The sequence below is a fragment of the Silurus aristotelis genome (assembly GCF_946808225.1).
Source record: "Silurus aristotelis genome assembly, chromosome: 2".
NCBI lineage: Eukaryota > Metazoa > Chordata > Actinopteri > Siluriformes > Siluridae > Silurus > Silurus aristotelis.
The window spans coordinates 37737208-37754707 of NC_139575.1; the positions used below are offsets into that span (position 1 = coordinate 37737208).

The 17500-nt window shown below is 35.6% G+C and overlaps 1 protein-coding gene and 1 long non-coding RNA gene across 2 annotated transcripts in view; both read right to left on the reverse strand.

The window, feature by feature from the left end:
- The window catches only part of LOC310718534, a 3053-nt gene extending 905 nt beyond the window's left edge, over positions 1 to 2148 (reverse strand). Inside the window, exons 1-3 of the long non-coding RNA XR_014531180.1 lie at positions 1883 to 2148; positions 410 to 481; positions 1 to 223 (exon numbers count right to left, since the gene is read on the reverse strand). The exon at positions 1 to 223 is cut by the window's left edge and continues 80 nt beyond it. This is a non-coding gene — a long non-coding RNA (uncharacterized lncRNA). The remainder of the gene's footprint in view (positions 224 to 409; positions 482 to 1882) is intronic.
- A 2707-nt stretch (positions 2149 to 4855) lies between these two features.
- Positions 4856 to 17500, reverse strand: part of LOC310717732 (uncharacterized protein) — a 19313-nt gene continuing 6668 nt past the window's right edge. Inside the window, exons 2-5 of the mRNA XM_083526165.1 lie at positions 8679 to 8865; positions 8017 to 8087; positions 6589 to 6897; positions 4856 to 6463 (exon numbers count right to left, since the gene is read on the reverse strand). Coding sequence (XP_083382291.1) covers positions 6321 to 6463; positions 6589 to 6897; positions 8017 to 8068 — 504 coding nt within the window. The 5' untranslated portion in view covers positions 8069 to 8087; positions 8679 to 8865 and the 3' untranslated portion in view covers positions 4856 to 6320. The remainder of the gene's footprint in view (positions 6464 to 6588; positions 6898 to 8016; positions 8088 to 8678; positions 8866 to 17500) is intronic.

Sequence of the window (17500 nt, forward strand, 5' to 3'; positions counted from 1 at the left end):
TGTACATTTTGAATTGTTAGCAAGGAAGAGGTATCTGTTTTATCACAGTGAATAGAATTATTTATCTTCCAGGTGCTGTTACAGAGAAGGTCTCGATCTCGATTCCAGGAATAACTGATCACATGATCCGTCATATGTAAAGGGAGTTCACAAAGCAGAGTACAGTTTTCACCACAATTCACTTTACTCTCATGGTTATTGGTCATGTTCATCAGATCTGCACCTGTGAGGAGACATGTGCAGGTAAGTGCTTGAAAAAAGAAAACAAAAATAGCCTTTAAGAACTGTTAGAAGACTATTTAGACTTTGATTACTGACACCTGTGAGTCAGCAGCTGGGGATGTGTGAAGAAGGAAATAAATGCATCCCGATTAGATAAGACGCAGATGTGACAGGACTTGCTACTCACTTGCGTGGGTGATGAACAGGAAGATCATGGTGAGAAACCCAGCTGCTTGCATGGTCTCTGTATTCGCAAAACCTTAATGAAAGCACAATGGAGTAAATTTTCTAATAAAAAACGTATAAATGATAGAATGAAACATCAGTTCATCTACAGATTTATTTGTTATGGCCACAATGGATAGTTTAAACATTCCTTTATTTGCAACTGTGTAAGACTTCTTAGAAACTTTAAATCTGTACAGAAACCTCTATCGCTGTCTAAAACCCTCTAGAGCAGGTGTGCCCAATATGTCGATCGCGATCCACCGGTAGATTCCAGGTAGATCGCATGCCATGCAAAAAAGTCTGAGACCCTATTAGGTGCAAGCCATTAGAGCATATATTTACTACACTTTAAATGAATACATATTAAGCATTTTTTATGATTTAGATCATTTTGATTTTTAAAATTAGCTCGCAAGCTTGAAAAAGTGTGAGCAGCCCTAATGTAAAGCATGTAGAGCTCTTTAACCAGGGGTTCACGACCCCTAGGTGGTCCGCGGCGGTACTGCAGGGGGTCCGCTAATTAATTTTTAACCCCCTTTTTTTTTTTTTATTAAAATAAACATAGCTAAAAACATAAAAAATGTATAAAATATTTTAATTTTAAAGATATAATTATTACACCAAAGTTTTAAAGCTCGGGTTCATGTAAATGTATAATTGTCCATTAAATAATAAAAGAAAAATGTCTGAAACTGTTAAATCTGTTCAAATAAAAGACAACCGGTAATAAATGGTGATTTTACTTGCAAAATATGTTAATGATGCATAAAATCTTTTGAAAATATATGGAAATATGTGCAACAACATTGTCCTAATTGTCTCAGCATAACATAACTTAGGTAATATGATTGTTTTCTATTAAATCAGTAGCGATGTTTGACACATTTTGTATCAGAGGGTCCCTGCCCCATGTCTTTATCACCTAAGGGGTCCTTAACTTAAAAAAAAAAACGTTGAAGACCCCTGCCCTAGAGTCATTACGGTCTCTAGCCCCTTTGGAGCTTTGTGGAACCCACCATAGTTGTGTAGAAAAAAAAAACTATCATCCTAAAAGGTTCCTTGTTCCTCAGAGGAAACTTTGGATTGTGCAAAGTACATTATAGATTTTTTTCTCACAGGAAAATTTCTAAATAGAACAACTGCAAAAATAAAAGTAACCCAACCTCTGTTGTGCTTAGTGATAGACCTTATTTAAGTCCAGACAGGTCCAGAACTGCAGACATGTATAAAACTCTCCTAAAACAATCCTGAAATTCTCTCCGTGAAGGTGATCCCTCTAAAATATAGCATCCACCATCAGAGTGTTTGCAGACAACGTGCCGTGTGGTGCGTCGCTCAGTCCGTAGTGTATAACTGTATATTCAAACCGATTAGTAAATTAGCTGAAAAGCTGCTTCTTTTCTGCAGTAAAGAAGAGAAATCCTGTTCTCACCTGCAGATCCTGAGCATCTGAAAAATCTCAGCCTGACTGTGTCTCCTCTAATATTGCTGACTCGGATTTATCACTTCATTTGTGCTTCTTATCTCTGTCACTGCATGGTGGTGTGCTGTGTTATGCAGGTTTTGTGTTGATAAATCCCCTATTCAAAAAGAAAAGTACACAAAACAGAATGGAACGATCTGCAAATCTCATAAAGCCATATTTCTATTTACAATATACACAACATTCCCCCTGCCAAAACTTCAGCAACTGATCTCTTCAGTTCCCAGTTTTTTTTTTTCTTCTTTATTTAGAATTTTTTTTGTTTGCAAATGATTGCATTCTGCTTTTATTTACATTCTACGACGCGTCCCACTTTTTTGGAATTGTGATTGTAAATGATAAATAGATGTTTTGCATGCCGGTGAGAGACGATTATCTTATTTATTGAGCAGATTAATTGGAAGGGACCACTGAGGACAGATACAGACATGTTAAGAATCTCAGCAGCTTCTCCTCTGGCATTCACAGAAATGTGAAATTTATCTTGGCGAGACTTCAGCAGGCTGTGACAGGTCTAAACAAATTTACCAGAAATTCACCAAATGTTCTGTTTATACGTTTTAGCTACAGTTCAGTGCAGGTCACATATCTACAAAAAATGCTAAATTTTTTTTTTGTTTGTATTTTTTACTGTCCAGAAAACACATTGAGTAAAAAACAAAACCAAATATTTCTTCAGCAATTTACTAAGAATTCACTGAGTTTGTGTATTTACTGGTACTGGTACCTAGTAGCTAAAAACCTGGTCCTAATTGAATTGAAAGTAATGTATAACAGTGATTAGAGACAGTGAGAAACAAGAGCCGTTTTGTGTAAGATATGTGTAGAACCCTCTGTTACTGTGTTTAACCTGAGTAGACCCTTTATAGCTATGTAGAACCCATGGAGAACCTTTTAATGTAGAAACCTCTACAGCTGTGTGGAACAGGTGTAGAACCCTTTACATCTCTGTAGACCTCTCTACATCTGTGTAGAACTCTTTATACCTGTGCAGAAACTTCATAGAACCCTTTAAAGCTATGTAACCCCATGTGGCAGTAAAGAACCCTCTATAGCTGTGAGGAACCCCCTGTACATCTGTAGAACTCTCCAAAGATGTAGAACACTTTATATCTGTCTGGAACACTCTAGAGCTTTGAAGAACCTGTATAGAGATATATTTGGAGAACTTGTGTAGAAAGCTTCACAGTTGTATAGAACCCTCCATAGCTGTGTGAAATCATTTAAAGCTATGGAGAACCCTTTATAGCTGTACAGAACTTGTGTAAAACTGTTTATAATCCACATCGTTACTGATGATTCCATTTGCAGCAGAGAAGATGGTCGGACCGCATCTACAGGAGCTACCAGGAGCTCCAGGGTGCTGTCCAGACAGGTCCAGAACTACAAATGTATCGTATATAAAAATAGCAGATCATCTGAAAGATGATGGGATACTGTAATCTGATCAGCAGAACTTGTCATGTCTACATAATTCTTCTTCTTTTTTCGGCTGCTCCCATTAGGGGGCGCCACAGCGGATCATCCGTCTCCACCCCCCCCGTCCTCTACATCTGCCCCTTTCAAACCAAGTCTACAGAACTTCTCATAACACTAATTTATGCAGTTAATTCCACAACTGATTCGTCTGTCACGGTGAACATGCGTGAGGGTGAGGGATCTCAACAACCTTGTGTTAATGGTCACTTGTTCTTTTAGAAAAACGAAACCTGAAGTGAATTTTTTTATCATTTTATTTTTACCTACATGGTGAAATATGGAGCTTTTACCCAGTCAGATATATACAATTAGTTTATGTGATGTTGGTGTAGGTGGGCGGAGTTATGAGGTGAGGAAACACAATGATGCTAAATTGAACAGTTACAGCTCGTAAATAAATATCATTTAAACCTCAACCTGGAGCTGCGTCCCGTAAGAGAAATGTGTGTTTTCTGGTTGATTCCTGTGTAAGAAAACGGCTTTAGGTTTCATCGTTTGAGGCCTTGAGGTTTCCTCCCTTCCATGATCGACTGCTCTACGATGAATCTGCTGAATTCTCTCACTAATCTCTCCTGCTTTGACTTTAATCTCCTTAATGAGGTGCTTTAAAATCACTTCTGCTCCTCTATTTACATTCATAAGATCATCATGTATTCATGCATGCAAAAAATCCCCACAGATACATGTGCATGCTTTCCCGGGAATGTACACGCATAAGTGTGTGTGTCTGATCTCAGTCCAATTTATAGTCTAATCATGGAGAAGAGGGAACGCGCATCCATCCGTTTCGCTTCAGTTTAATACAAAATGCGTTTGTTTGTTTATTTTTTTATTTATTTGCAGTAATTGTAGCTCGGGGCTGCGAGATGAAGTTAATGCGTTTGTTTTGCACTTCATGCTGTGAAATCTGTCGGCTCGCAAACGTTAATCTTCTTTGCGATGTATCATATTTTATTATTCCCAACAGCCAAAGGGGGAAAACAAAATTCTCCAATTCGCATAATTCACTTTTCGGGTTACTTTTGTCTGACTAATTTCTAATAAAGTGTTTAATTCAAGGACTTTTATTAATAACAACAATCTGCTACAATGTGCTCAAGACCACAGGTTGCATGAACAGTTCTGCATTTAAGGGTCTGTGACTGAACAGTGCACCTTAACAATGATGGAACTGTGATGTTTCCACTCAAGGTTTCTTCCTCATACCATCTCCTGGAGTTTTTCCTCACAAGTCGCCACTGACTCACTCATTACCCATAAACTATCTATCTATCTATCTATCTATCTATCTATCTATCTATCTATCTATCTATCTATCTATCTATCTATCTATCTATCTATCTATCTATCTATCTATCTATCTATCTATCTATCTATCTACTCATCATCCATATATCCATCCATCCATGAATTGTTAAAGAACTGACAGCAACAGTGGCAACATTTCACCGAATTGAGACTTTATTATTTGTACAAAAACTTGATTTTACATGAAAACATGTGAAATAGAAAACATGAATGAAGTGACAGAAGGATTCTTTTCATCAGCATCCAAAGTAATTATGATCCAAATAATCATCCGAAACATCAACATATTGTATAATAACTGCATATCATTATCATCTGATCACAGTATCAGTGAGATTTTATTTGTTATCTTTGAATCTGAGAGCAGTGGTGCCTCTATAGATAAGGCGATAAATTCCTGATTGAGATTTTAGTGTACCAAGCCCCAGCACTGCCAAGCTGCCATTACTGGGCCTTCAAGCAAGGTCTTTACTCCATCTATGTATCATGGCTGACCCTGTGGTCTGCCCTCAGCTTCCTAAACTGGGATACGCGAAGAAAGAATGATTGCTCTTTTTTTAAGAAGGCCCTTGTGTAATTACAGTCATGACCACCAGAGGTCAGTGTTTCATAACAAAAAAGTCAATTATCAACAACACAAAACAAATCCTCCGGAATGACGAAACATTTCACCTAAAACATTTGTTTTAAGAGAGTTTTCTATGTTTTATGATTTAGTTTCATTAAACATTTATTAAAAATGACTTTCAATATATTTTTTAATTTTATATATACTAGTGTGCGTGCATTTTCTACGTGCTCAGATGAATTTAATAAGATACACCGTTCTAAAGGATACAATCAATATTCTGAGTTAATCATTCACAGGTTTACTTGTCTTGTAAAGGAAAAGAGAGAGAGAGAGAGAGAGAGAGAGAGAGAGAAAAGGAAAGAAAAAAGAATTAAAAACCCCATAGCAAACACTGATTTATAAACATCTAAAAATTATTTAAAAAAACCACTTGTCCCCATTTTCACTTTTCCCTTTTCATGCCATTTTGTTCCCCATTACATGATTTTGTTCAAACATCACGAACTCCGAAGCTTTACATTCTCAAAAAGCGTGATATCGATTCTCTGTGCTTAAATTTTTCAGCATCTTGTACCATGTATGTGCTATTTTTTATTTGTTTGTTTGTTTGTCTGTTTGTTTGTTCTGAGGGTGGAGCTACCACATGATAGACAGAATATTCATTCTCATAGAGGATAAACAATCTCCCAATAACTCATTTAAAATAAACATTTACCAGAAAATGAGATAGAAATAGATGCACATGGTTTTAGTGCTGGTCCTAAACTTCCAGAAGAAAAGAAGTAAAAAAATTACAGATGAAGGTGTAGTTCGTATATTGGAGGACAGCGATGCATATAAACCATCCATCCACCATCATCTTCAATCCTTGTCAGTGCAATAGAACCATAACCCCTGCACTTATTTCTGTACATTTAACGGTGGTTTATTTTTTTAAAAGCCACACAAGCTTCTAATTTACACGAACCAATCAACCAGGTGATCTCCTGATCTTTCTGTACTTTTCTCTGATTCCTTTACAGCTTGATTTTATATCCCGGAATCTAAAACAAGCAGCAAACCTGCTGTTAATGAAAGCAGTAAACTCATCCATTTGCTTCCTGTAGAGCAGCCATGGTTTAGACCTTCAGACCAGACTTTCTCCGACCGTTCAGTTTTTACTTCAATACAGTCTGCAAAAATAGACAGAAAAACAATATCATTTACAAAGACAACAGAGTCTTATAGAATTTACAGAAGAGCATCTGAGGATCTCACACCTCCAATACCTCCAGTAATTGGTTATTCTGAAACCTACCTGACACATGAAGGTTGCTATTGTTGAACCCATGGTCTGAGTCAGCTTTCACTTTACAGGTGTAAGTGGCGCTGTTGTTTGGGTGTACTTTAAAAATGGTCAGCACTAACTTCTGATCATCGACGTATTCGCACTTGGTACCTGGAAGCACCTTTTTAGTGTCCTTATAACTGCAGAGTTCCTTCAAATCCTTTGACCAGTAATAATCTTTCAGAGACAAATTATCTTCGATGCTGCATGTCAACATAACCTCATCACCGCACTCCGCATTCACAAACTGTTCAGTCTTCACGCTTATCAAAGCGAAACCTGGAAAGAGATGTGAAAAAATTAAAAAAGAATATGTAGATCATCAGTGAGAACTTTTAGACTACTGGTTCAAAATCCAGCTCTCAAGGAGACCCTAATCAAACTCCAGGGTAATGAGATTTCTACCAGGTTTATAGAAGATCAAAGGAATCTGTATAATGATGTGTAGATGGATGGATGGATGGATGGATGGATGAATAGTGAAATATTAATGGATGAATCGATGTAAGTTTAGATGAATTTTTATAAAGATGGATGGATGAATGGATGGATGGATTGAGAGATTTGGATGATATGGAATGATGGAAGAATCTGAAGAATCTTATTAAATCTTTATCACCACATTATCTGTGTGAAGCTGCTTTGAGACGAGGTTCATTGTTAAAAGCGCAATACAAATAAAAATAAAACGAAATGTATACTGACATGTGGATAGATGGAGGGATAGATGAACGGATGTGCTGTTGGATGAATAGATAGAGAGGTGAGTGAGTGGATAAATGAATTATAGATGGATGGATAGGTAAATGAATGGATAGATGGATGTTAGAGAATGGTGGAAGATTCATATATAAATGTTTAGAAGGTTGGAGGAATTTTTATATTGATGTGTGGATGAATGGATGGATAGATGGATAGATGGATTTAGGTTTGGATGAATAGATGGATAGCTGTATGGAGGTATGTATGTATCAATGGAAACATTTTTTATAAATGGATATGCTGGTTGGTATGAAATGAGGGATAGACAAATGGATGGATGGATGCTGCAGCCTGTGTTTTGGCAAAATTGTGTAATATCTCGTTTTAAACCCTATGATTATTAACTCTGATGAGTAAAAAGAGCAGGTTATACTTTATTATTCATTCATTAGACCTCCATTCATACACAGGTGGACCCAGGTGGGTTTTTTAAAGTATAAATTCATGTCATTTTACGACATGCAACCTTGATAAGATCTACACCTCAAGGCCATGGAGTAACAATCACACTGCGAGTATTTACCTTGAGGCTTTTTATATTTTTCAAGAATGAGGAAGTGACCTTAAGTAAACAGTGACACATAAAGTAAAGGTTCGATGAATAAAAAAACAGATGTAAAGCAAAGTCTTTCTTACTCGTGTTGGTGGTGAGCAGGAAGGTCACGATGAGAAACGCAGCAGTTTGCATGGTCTCTGTAGAAACAAGCCTGTGAGGAAACAGAGCAGAATCCAGTACTGAATGAAAGACTTCCATAACTTTATCGTGTTTGCGATGTCATTCAGTGCAGCTACAGATTTAGAGATTTATCTCTAGCACTGGATCTTGAACTTTAGACCTGGGACCTGATTAAGAATGAATATGATGTTTATGTGTCAGTGTGTGAATGAAATAAGTACGAAAAATATCATTATACAAAAAAAGATTGAAAGTCTACAATTCAGGCATTCGTTAAAAAAAACACTATATATAATACAAAGTCAAGGCATACGTGCATTTTTACACAAATTCATCTTTAAAAATCATTTCAAGATTTAGACACGAAAATGATCAATAGGAACATCGAGCATGTGGAAAAACTTCTTTTAATGCTCTATGAAGAAATTGTTTCTTCCTCAAGGTTTCCTTTGTTTGTTCCTCAGAGGAAACACTTGACTGCAGATTTCACTTTTAGGAATGATTCCAAAAAGAACCTCTTACAAACCAACTTAAAAGAACTCTTAAAATCAAACACTTTACCACCACCTACAAAAGTAATTTCTCTATAAAATAAAACACAGGCATCACGCTGTGTTCGTACCTGATGCTGGATGTGGAGCGTCGTTCAGTCCGTAGTGTATGACCGGATAATCACATGGAACAAAATGATCCTTCAGGAGATACGTTCAGAAACTTGACACGATCTGACGGCAAGTGCTTTTCAGCGATTCACGTGCTGGCCGTGTCTCCTCCTCTTGTGACTTCCTTGTGCTTTTATAGGTGTGTGTCTGCGGCAGTAAGTGAAAGGAAATAACATGAGGGAAAAAGTTATAGGGGAACCACAGGCGTCATGTGTGAGCAATACACAGGGATCCAGCAAGAATCTCAATGATTAAGACCACACACACACACACACACACACACACACACACACACACACACACACACACACACACACACACACACACACACACAGTATAGTACATTATTAATAAGTCCTTTAGCTCCACATACATTAGTTTCAAACAATATCTTGACTTTTATAGTATAAAAGTACTTTTAATAATATAAATAAAAAAATGACATAAATAATCTATTTTATTGGCTATAAGTATTCAGGCCCTTTGCAACAATGTAACTTAGGTGCCTCTTATTATGCAGATCAGAAGTAATACAAGCATATGAGAGTTCCAGCATAACCCCACGGTTCTGCTGAGTGTGTGTGTGTGTGTGTGTGTGTGTGTGTGTGTGTGTAGTAAGTGTTGTGTCACTGTGTGTATATACAAAGATTTATATAGACCTCTCCTTATGAAGGTCTAATGTGCAGGTGAACACAACACTGAACTGAACTGCATCCATTATTTACACAGAGTTCTCCTCGAGTGTGTAAATGATGTGTAAAAGGAGATCAATGACCATGATACACTAAAGTAAAAGTGTCAGGTCAGTGGAGGAGCTTCAGAGGAAGTTGTTATTTTGATATAGATGTCTTGAAATCTGTAACTACTAGTTTAACGGTAAAAGACCTGGGAGTTATTTTAGACAGCAACTTATCTTTTAAAAATCACATCAATCAAGTTACAAAAACAGCCTTCTTTCACCTTAGAAATATTTCTAAGCTAAGAAATATGTTATCTATATCTGATGCAGAGAAGCTCGTCCATGCTTTATGACCTCTAGAATAGACTACTGTAATGCATTACTAGGTGGATGTCCTGCATCATTAATAAACAAGCTTCAGTTAGTTCAGAATGCAGCAGCAAGAGTTCTTACTAGGTCAAGAAAATACGATCATATAACCCCAATCTTATCGTCCCTACATTGGCTTCCTATTAAGTTTCGAATAGACTACAAACTACTGCTACTCACTTATAAAGCACTAAATGGTTTGGCTCCCATGTATCTATCCAGTCTCTTAACACGCTACAATCCGTCACGCTCCCTGAGATCTCAAAACTCTGGGCTTCTAGTAGTTCCTAGAATAGCAAAGTCCACTAAAGGTGGTAGAGCATTTTCACATTTAGCTCCTAAACTCTGGAATAGTCTTCCTGACAGTGTTCGGGGTTCAGATACACTCTCCCAGTTTAAGTGCAGATTAAAAACATATCTTTTTAGCAAAGCCTACACATAACACACATCACACACATCACATCACAACCTTGTGCTCCAGAACATCTGATCACATGCACATTATCAACTTGTGCTGTTAATATCATGAACAGCAGCTACGCTAATTCCTCTTCACTGCTTCTCTTTCTCTCCCCATCCCGAGGCTTCCTGAGGTTTGGCCAGCTCCAGTCACGTCCCACCTCGTGAAGATTATGGAGCTATGGATGATCATGGAGAAGTAGATGCCGAGTGTTTAAAGGCCCTGGCATGGAGAAGCTGATGCTGGATCTATGATGATCACAAATTGTTCTGTATTGTTGAAAAATTTATGACCAAACTTTTGATGTCACCCATATGAGGATGGGTTCCCCTTTGAGTCTGGTTCCTCTCAAGGTTTCTTCCTCATATCATCTAAGGGAGTTTTTCCTTGCCACTGTCGCCACGGCTGCTCATCAGGGACAAACGCACACCATTCACCTTCACTGTTGTTTTCTGTAAAGCTGCTTTGAGACAATGTCTGTTGTGAAAAGCGCTATACAAATAAACTTGACTTGACTTGACTTGACTTGAAATGTCTCATTTTCTTTGATGGAGAATGCAAATGTTTCCAAAAACTGTAGCTGAAATATTTCCATATGATGTGAAAAGAAACTTTAAAGGAGTGCAGTGAGCTTCTCAGACCTGCTGCAGCTTGCTAAGGGGAGGTTATCAAATTCCACATCGGTGATGGTCTTGAAGCCGCTGTGGGGCATTTAACACTCAGCTCCTAAACTTTTGTCCTTTGATAAGTTTCTGAACGCAATCTAATGTTAAATATGATATGATTCTTATGATAAATACAGAACAACCAACCAACCAAATAAATGACTAAATGGATGAATAAACTGTCACAAAACATGTATTCAATCGTTCATAGATCACAAAGAAGTTGAAAAGTGTTTTATTTTTCTTATACCACAGCAACAAAATACCGATTACACTCTGCTGTATTCATTATCCCTGAAATCGAATGATTTAGAAATGTTTTTAGCAGAACCACAGCATTAATATTTTATTTTAAACGCTGTTCTGATGCCAGAGCATCCAAATCCCACATACAGGAAATAAATACCACACAAAAACTCATTTGTATTCATTTATAAACATGATAAGGGCTGTGCTATTTGAGTTAGTAATATAATTATTAAATAAAAGTACTGTACTATATTACAGCAACAATCCTATACTATAATAACAGTACTATGTGATACTAATACTGTTAAAGCAATACTATACTATACTTTACTTTACTATACTATACTATACTTTACTATACTATACTATACTATACTTTACTATACTATACTATACTTTACTATACTTTACTATACTATACTATACTTTACTATACTATACTATACTATACTATACTATACTTTACTATACTATACTATACTATACTATACTATACTTTACTATACTATACTATACTTTACTATACTATACTTTACTATACTTTACTATACTATACTATACTATACTATACTATACTATACTTTACTATACTATACTTTACTATACTTTACTATACTATACTATACTATACTTTACTATACTATACTATACTTTACTTTACTATACTATACTATACTTTACTATACTATACTATACTATACTATACTTTACTATACTATACTATACTATACTATACTTTACTATACTATACTATACTATACTTTACTAAACTTTACTATACTATACTATACTATACTTTACTATACTATACTATACTTTACTATACTATACTATACTTTACTATACTTTACTATACTATACTATACTATACTATACTTTACTATACTTTACTATACTTTACTATACTATACTATACTATAACTATACTTTACTATACTATACTATACTATACTATACTATACTATACTATACTTTACTATACTATACTATACTATACTTTACTATACTTTACTATACTATACTATACTATACTATACTTTACTATACTATACTATACTTTACTATACTATACTTTACTATACTTTACTATACTATACTATACTTTACTATACTATACTATACTATACTATACTATACTATACTTTACTATACTTTACTATACTATACTATACTATACTATACTATACTTTACTATACTTTACTATACTATACTATACTATACTTTACTATACTTTACTATACTATACTATACTATACTTTACTATACTATACTATACTTTACTATACTTTACTATACTTTACTATACTATACTATACTATACTATACTATACTATACTATACTTTACTATACTATACTATACTATACTTTACTATACTATACTATACTTTACTATACTATACTTTACTATACTTTACTATACTATACTATACTATACTATACTATACTTTACTTTACTATACTATACTTTACTTTACTATACTATACTATACTATACTATACTATACTTTACTATACTATACTATACTATACTATACTATACTATACTATACTTTTCTATACTATACTATACTATACCATACTATACTATACTTTACTATACTATACTATACTATACTATACTTTACTATACTTTACTATACTATACTATACTATACTTTACTATACTATACTATTCTTTACTATGCTATACTATACTATACTATACTATACTATACTATACTATACTATACTATACTATACTTTACTATACTATACTATACTATACTATACTTTACTATACTATACTTTACTATACTATACTATTCTATACTTTACTATACTATACTTTACTATACTATACTATACTATACTATACTATACTTTACTATACTATACTTTACTATACTATACTATACTTTACTATACTATACTATACTATACTATACTATACTATACTTTACTATACTATACTTTACTATACTATACAATACTATACTATACTTTACTATACTATACTATACTTTACTATACTATAGAAATACTCTAAAATAAGTATAAAAGTATAATGTTATATAATGTAACATAATATACTATAATTAGAGTTTTATGCTATACTATACTAATCCTATAGCAGAAATATTATATTATAATAAAAGTACTATACTGTCCACTACTGTACAAATAGAAAATTATTTGTTTTGTAACTTGTTTTTATTGTATTTCAGTAAAGTATAAAGATTTTAATTTACAAATTTTAATTTCAGTTTGTTTTCAATCATGCAGTATTTGCTCTTTATAGGAAAAAGCATAAAAAACAAAGGTTTAATTGTCCATTTAAATTAAGAGCTGGAGCTCTGTGTGTGTGTGTGTGTGTGTGTGTGTGTATGCACGCGTGTTCATAAAGCCTCTTTTCATACAGATGTGCTTTGATTTTCAGTTCGACTTCGTTTTACGCCTTACAATTGATCAAAGTTCATCTTGCAGCTCCACAGTCGCCGTTTATTCTCTGTCTAATTGCTGACAGCCCACATTCCTCAGGAAGGCGATTCGCGTCTCACCCTGGGGTGTGCTTCGAATACATTGAAAGTGTTTGGATTTTCTGTGCTCAGGCCTCGATGGCTGTAAGCGATTTGTTCACTCGGGATTAGGATTAAAATCATGTAAATAGTGTGCAAACAAAAATTTCGATTTGAGCTGAATCCTCTTCACCAGACATCTACACATTGTTACAAGAAGTAGTGCAGAATGCCTGCAAAACGACAGGTCGTAAGGGACAGGTCCTGCAGGAACTCCAGAACTGAACCAACCAGGTAGTTAACTGGGTCCAACTGGTGGTGTTCACACCACGTGATGAACAGATGCCATTTAGCGGCGTACAACCTCCTCGTGGAGGGAGCTCTGGAATGGAGAATGGTCTCTACTACCTCATTTGTGACCCAGGGTTCCCCTGCCTGTGAGAGGAGGCCTCCCCCTCTGGCCAGAAGTCTGATCGAGGAACCAGTCAAAAAGGCACAGCTGGGGAGACCCCCTGCAGCTGTGAATGCTTTCCAAGCAGGCCCGGGTCCCCTATATATATAGCCACATACCTACATTGTTAAAAAATGCTAACAGTTGACTCCCTCGAGAGTAGCTTCCTTGTTTGCACAATGTCAACTGCCAATGACGTAATGACTGCCCATTGGCCAGAATTTAACAGGTGATTCAGATCGTGAACAACGCAAAGCGTTCCCGAAGCATTTTCGACGCAGCTCGAGTTCCTTAAAGGGAACCTTGTTTTTTCTCTAAACTCTAAAGATCATTTAATTATTATGTGATTTCTAGAATAATTTGTAATAAATCATTCATGCAGCTGCTATGAATTTAAACTTTACACACACACACACACGCACACGCACACGCACACACACACGCACACATATATATATATATATACCCATGGGTTGATCAAGTCTTGATGCACAATAGAATTCACAATCCTCACACAAAAGCATATCATTTAGTACATTATTATTAGTTCTTTAGTTCTTTAGCTCCGCCCACATTAGTTTCACACCATTTCTTCATTTTTACATTTTTTTTTTTTTTTGATAGTTTTCACTTAACTATGAAAATTACATAAATAATAAATTTTCTTAAAATTTTTCGTGTAACATTGTATATTTGTATTTATTTTTACAGTAGTTCTTTATTGCGATTAATCTGCTTCCCAATCACCTTTTTTCTCAGTTTCTTTATTTCTATGTAAATGTTAAAAATGTCTTTTTTTGTATCATTTTCTGTGTGATTCTGCTGTTTTTTGCACACATTTTTTTTTTTTAACCGCACAAATTTCAAGTGATAACATGACAATTTTTCATGACTCGTTCATTTTTATGATTATTACTTTCATTTTTCTATGTTCAGTTTTTATTATTAATTCATTTATTTTATTAGATTTTTATATTTCTTTCTTTTTTTGAAAATAGTTTTTTCATATTTATGTTGTTACATGACAAGTAAGTTAACAGATGCATCAATCAACAAAGAGAGAGAGAGAGAGAGAGAGAGACGTTCACACCAGTTGATATCTCTGTATAAAAATAGAGAGTTCTTTGTAACTGCAGGTCAATGAAATGCGTTTTAAAAAAAATCCTTGTTGGAATTCCCACATAAATAACCACATAAATCTTTCAGTCCCATTTAAATTCTTTGTCCTGTGAATTTGTGTGGCTCTTAAATTTCTAAGCTCTGTGTTTCAACAAGCTCCTCTGCCCTTTGTACGTGCCGACCTTTCAGGAAACTGGACCTGCTTCCTGCTTCCTACTGCGTACCAAACCATCCATTAAGTAAAGGTCAGAGTTACACTGGCGATGTTTCTAAAAGCTCTGTCTGTGTCTCACCTCGCTTCAAATCACACCTTCTCAAATGCCACACAGAGGTTCAAGCTTCAACGTGTGCACTCAGGGCTGAATTTGGGACGTAACACCCTTAATCTGTTCTACCATAAATTCTAAATCGATCAGCACTGTACCTCAGGACAAAACACCCAAGAACTGGACAGTGAATAAGTGGAAGAAAGTTCTGGGGAGTCCAAATGTGACATTTTTGTCTCTAACAGAAGAACTTGTGTAAGACGGAGAAGAGGAGAGAAGATGTGATCAGACTGCCTCACCCCCACACTCACACATGGAGGTGGAAGCTTAATGATTGGGGTTATTCTGAAGCAGGGAAGGTTGGAGATTTATTCTGGGTGAAAGGAACCAACATGGCAATCATTCCATACTTTAACACCATGTGATTCTGTCTGGACTGCGGCATATTGGAACCGAATTCACAAAGAGAAATGAAGTGTCCAGATGCTGAGGGTGTAAAGTTGTTCTTCATGCTAATGGAGGATTTTTTAATGGAAATAAAGTGGAAAATCTGGACCTTTATAAATTTGTTTGGTCAAAGTAAATCTTCATACTGTGACATTACTGCATAGAAACTAAAGGAACATGAATGTGTCTCTCAAAAACGATAAAACCCTCAAATTTTTTTAAAATTAATGAAGAAGTTAATGTCCTGTTAGTGTTAAGATGGTTCTCACACTGGTTCACACACATTCCTTTGTCTGTTCCGTGTATATAGTATATTTACGATGTTAGTATGTAAGGTATACAGGGAGTCTTTATCTGGGCTCACACATCTCCGGCTACTATGTCTTCTTATCCAAACAAAAACAGCTTTAGGTCAGGCTTGATCTAACATGTCCACGAAAGGAGTCTCCAGTTACAAAGTCAGTGCTTTGTAACAGACACAGGTGACAAGCTATGATTTATTTTGTCTTATAGAAATAAAAAGGTTAGTGAAGAAGTGTAACTATAAACGGATAAAAAACATTAATAATTAACAAGGAATGCGTCTAGTCATATCAAAGATTGATGCTAATGGAACATTTTGATGTAAACCTAGATCATAAACAGGAACCTGAAACATTTAAAGCTCTCAGCTCTCATCTAAATGCTGCCAGTTTGTGTGTGTTTTTGTGTGTTTTTGTGTGTGTGTGTGTGTGTGTGTGTGTGTGTGTGTGTTTAGCTAAACCCAATTTTAGCCATCTTTAGCACTGCTAGCATCGTCTGAAAACATTAGAATAAAGCGGAGTTTCAGCATATTCTCATGCTAGCTGCTTCTGCATACATTTATTAGCAAAATGTCAGACTGGGATTTAAAAACTTTCTCTGAGCTTCTTCTTCTTCCTTTTCTTCTTCCCCTCATCTGTACCCTTGTGGTATTATTGTTTCAGAAATATGCAGTGCATGGTTTTCCTTTCAGGAAGCAAACAGACAGATAGGCATTTCCAAGTTACCTCCAATAACACCGTTTAACACTGTTTTAACTTTTTTGAGGCAGTTCCAAGTGGTTCCCAGTGAACCTTCACACCGACTAGGAACGCCATCTTGAAAAGCACATCCATCCGAATCTCTCTTTTTTCCCTCCTTGCTTGTTTGCTTGTATTTGAATTTAGATTTCGAGGTTTATATGATAGCAGGATTTTGTTGTCGTATGATTATTCTCTGACACGCCTGACTCCACACTTCACCTCGGCCGTGGAAGCAGTTCCCTACAGGACACCCCATCTCACCCAAAACGCCCCATGAAAGTATGTGTTAATAACACAAACACGTGTTTTTTTTTTCAATTGTTCTTTAAAATATGATAACACCTGATTAACAGATGATTAGCATAATCCTGCTCGTAATCCAGGCTAATCTCTAACGAGACAGACATGATGAAAAACAAAAAGGCATCGCTCACGTGTGCCAGGCTTTTAAACGGATTTGCAGTTTTTGTGAGCGTGATCGCTGTGTCTGACGCTTCCAGGGTTTCATCCGTCATCTGTTCAGAACGGCACAAACTT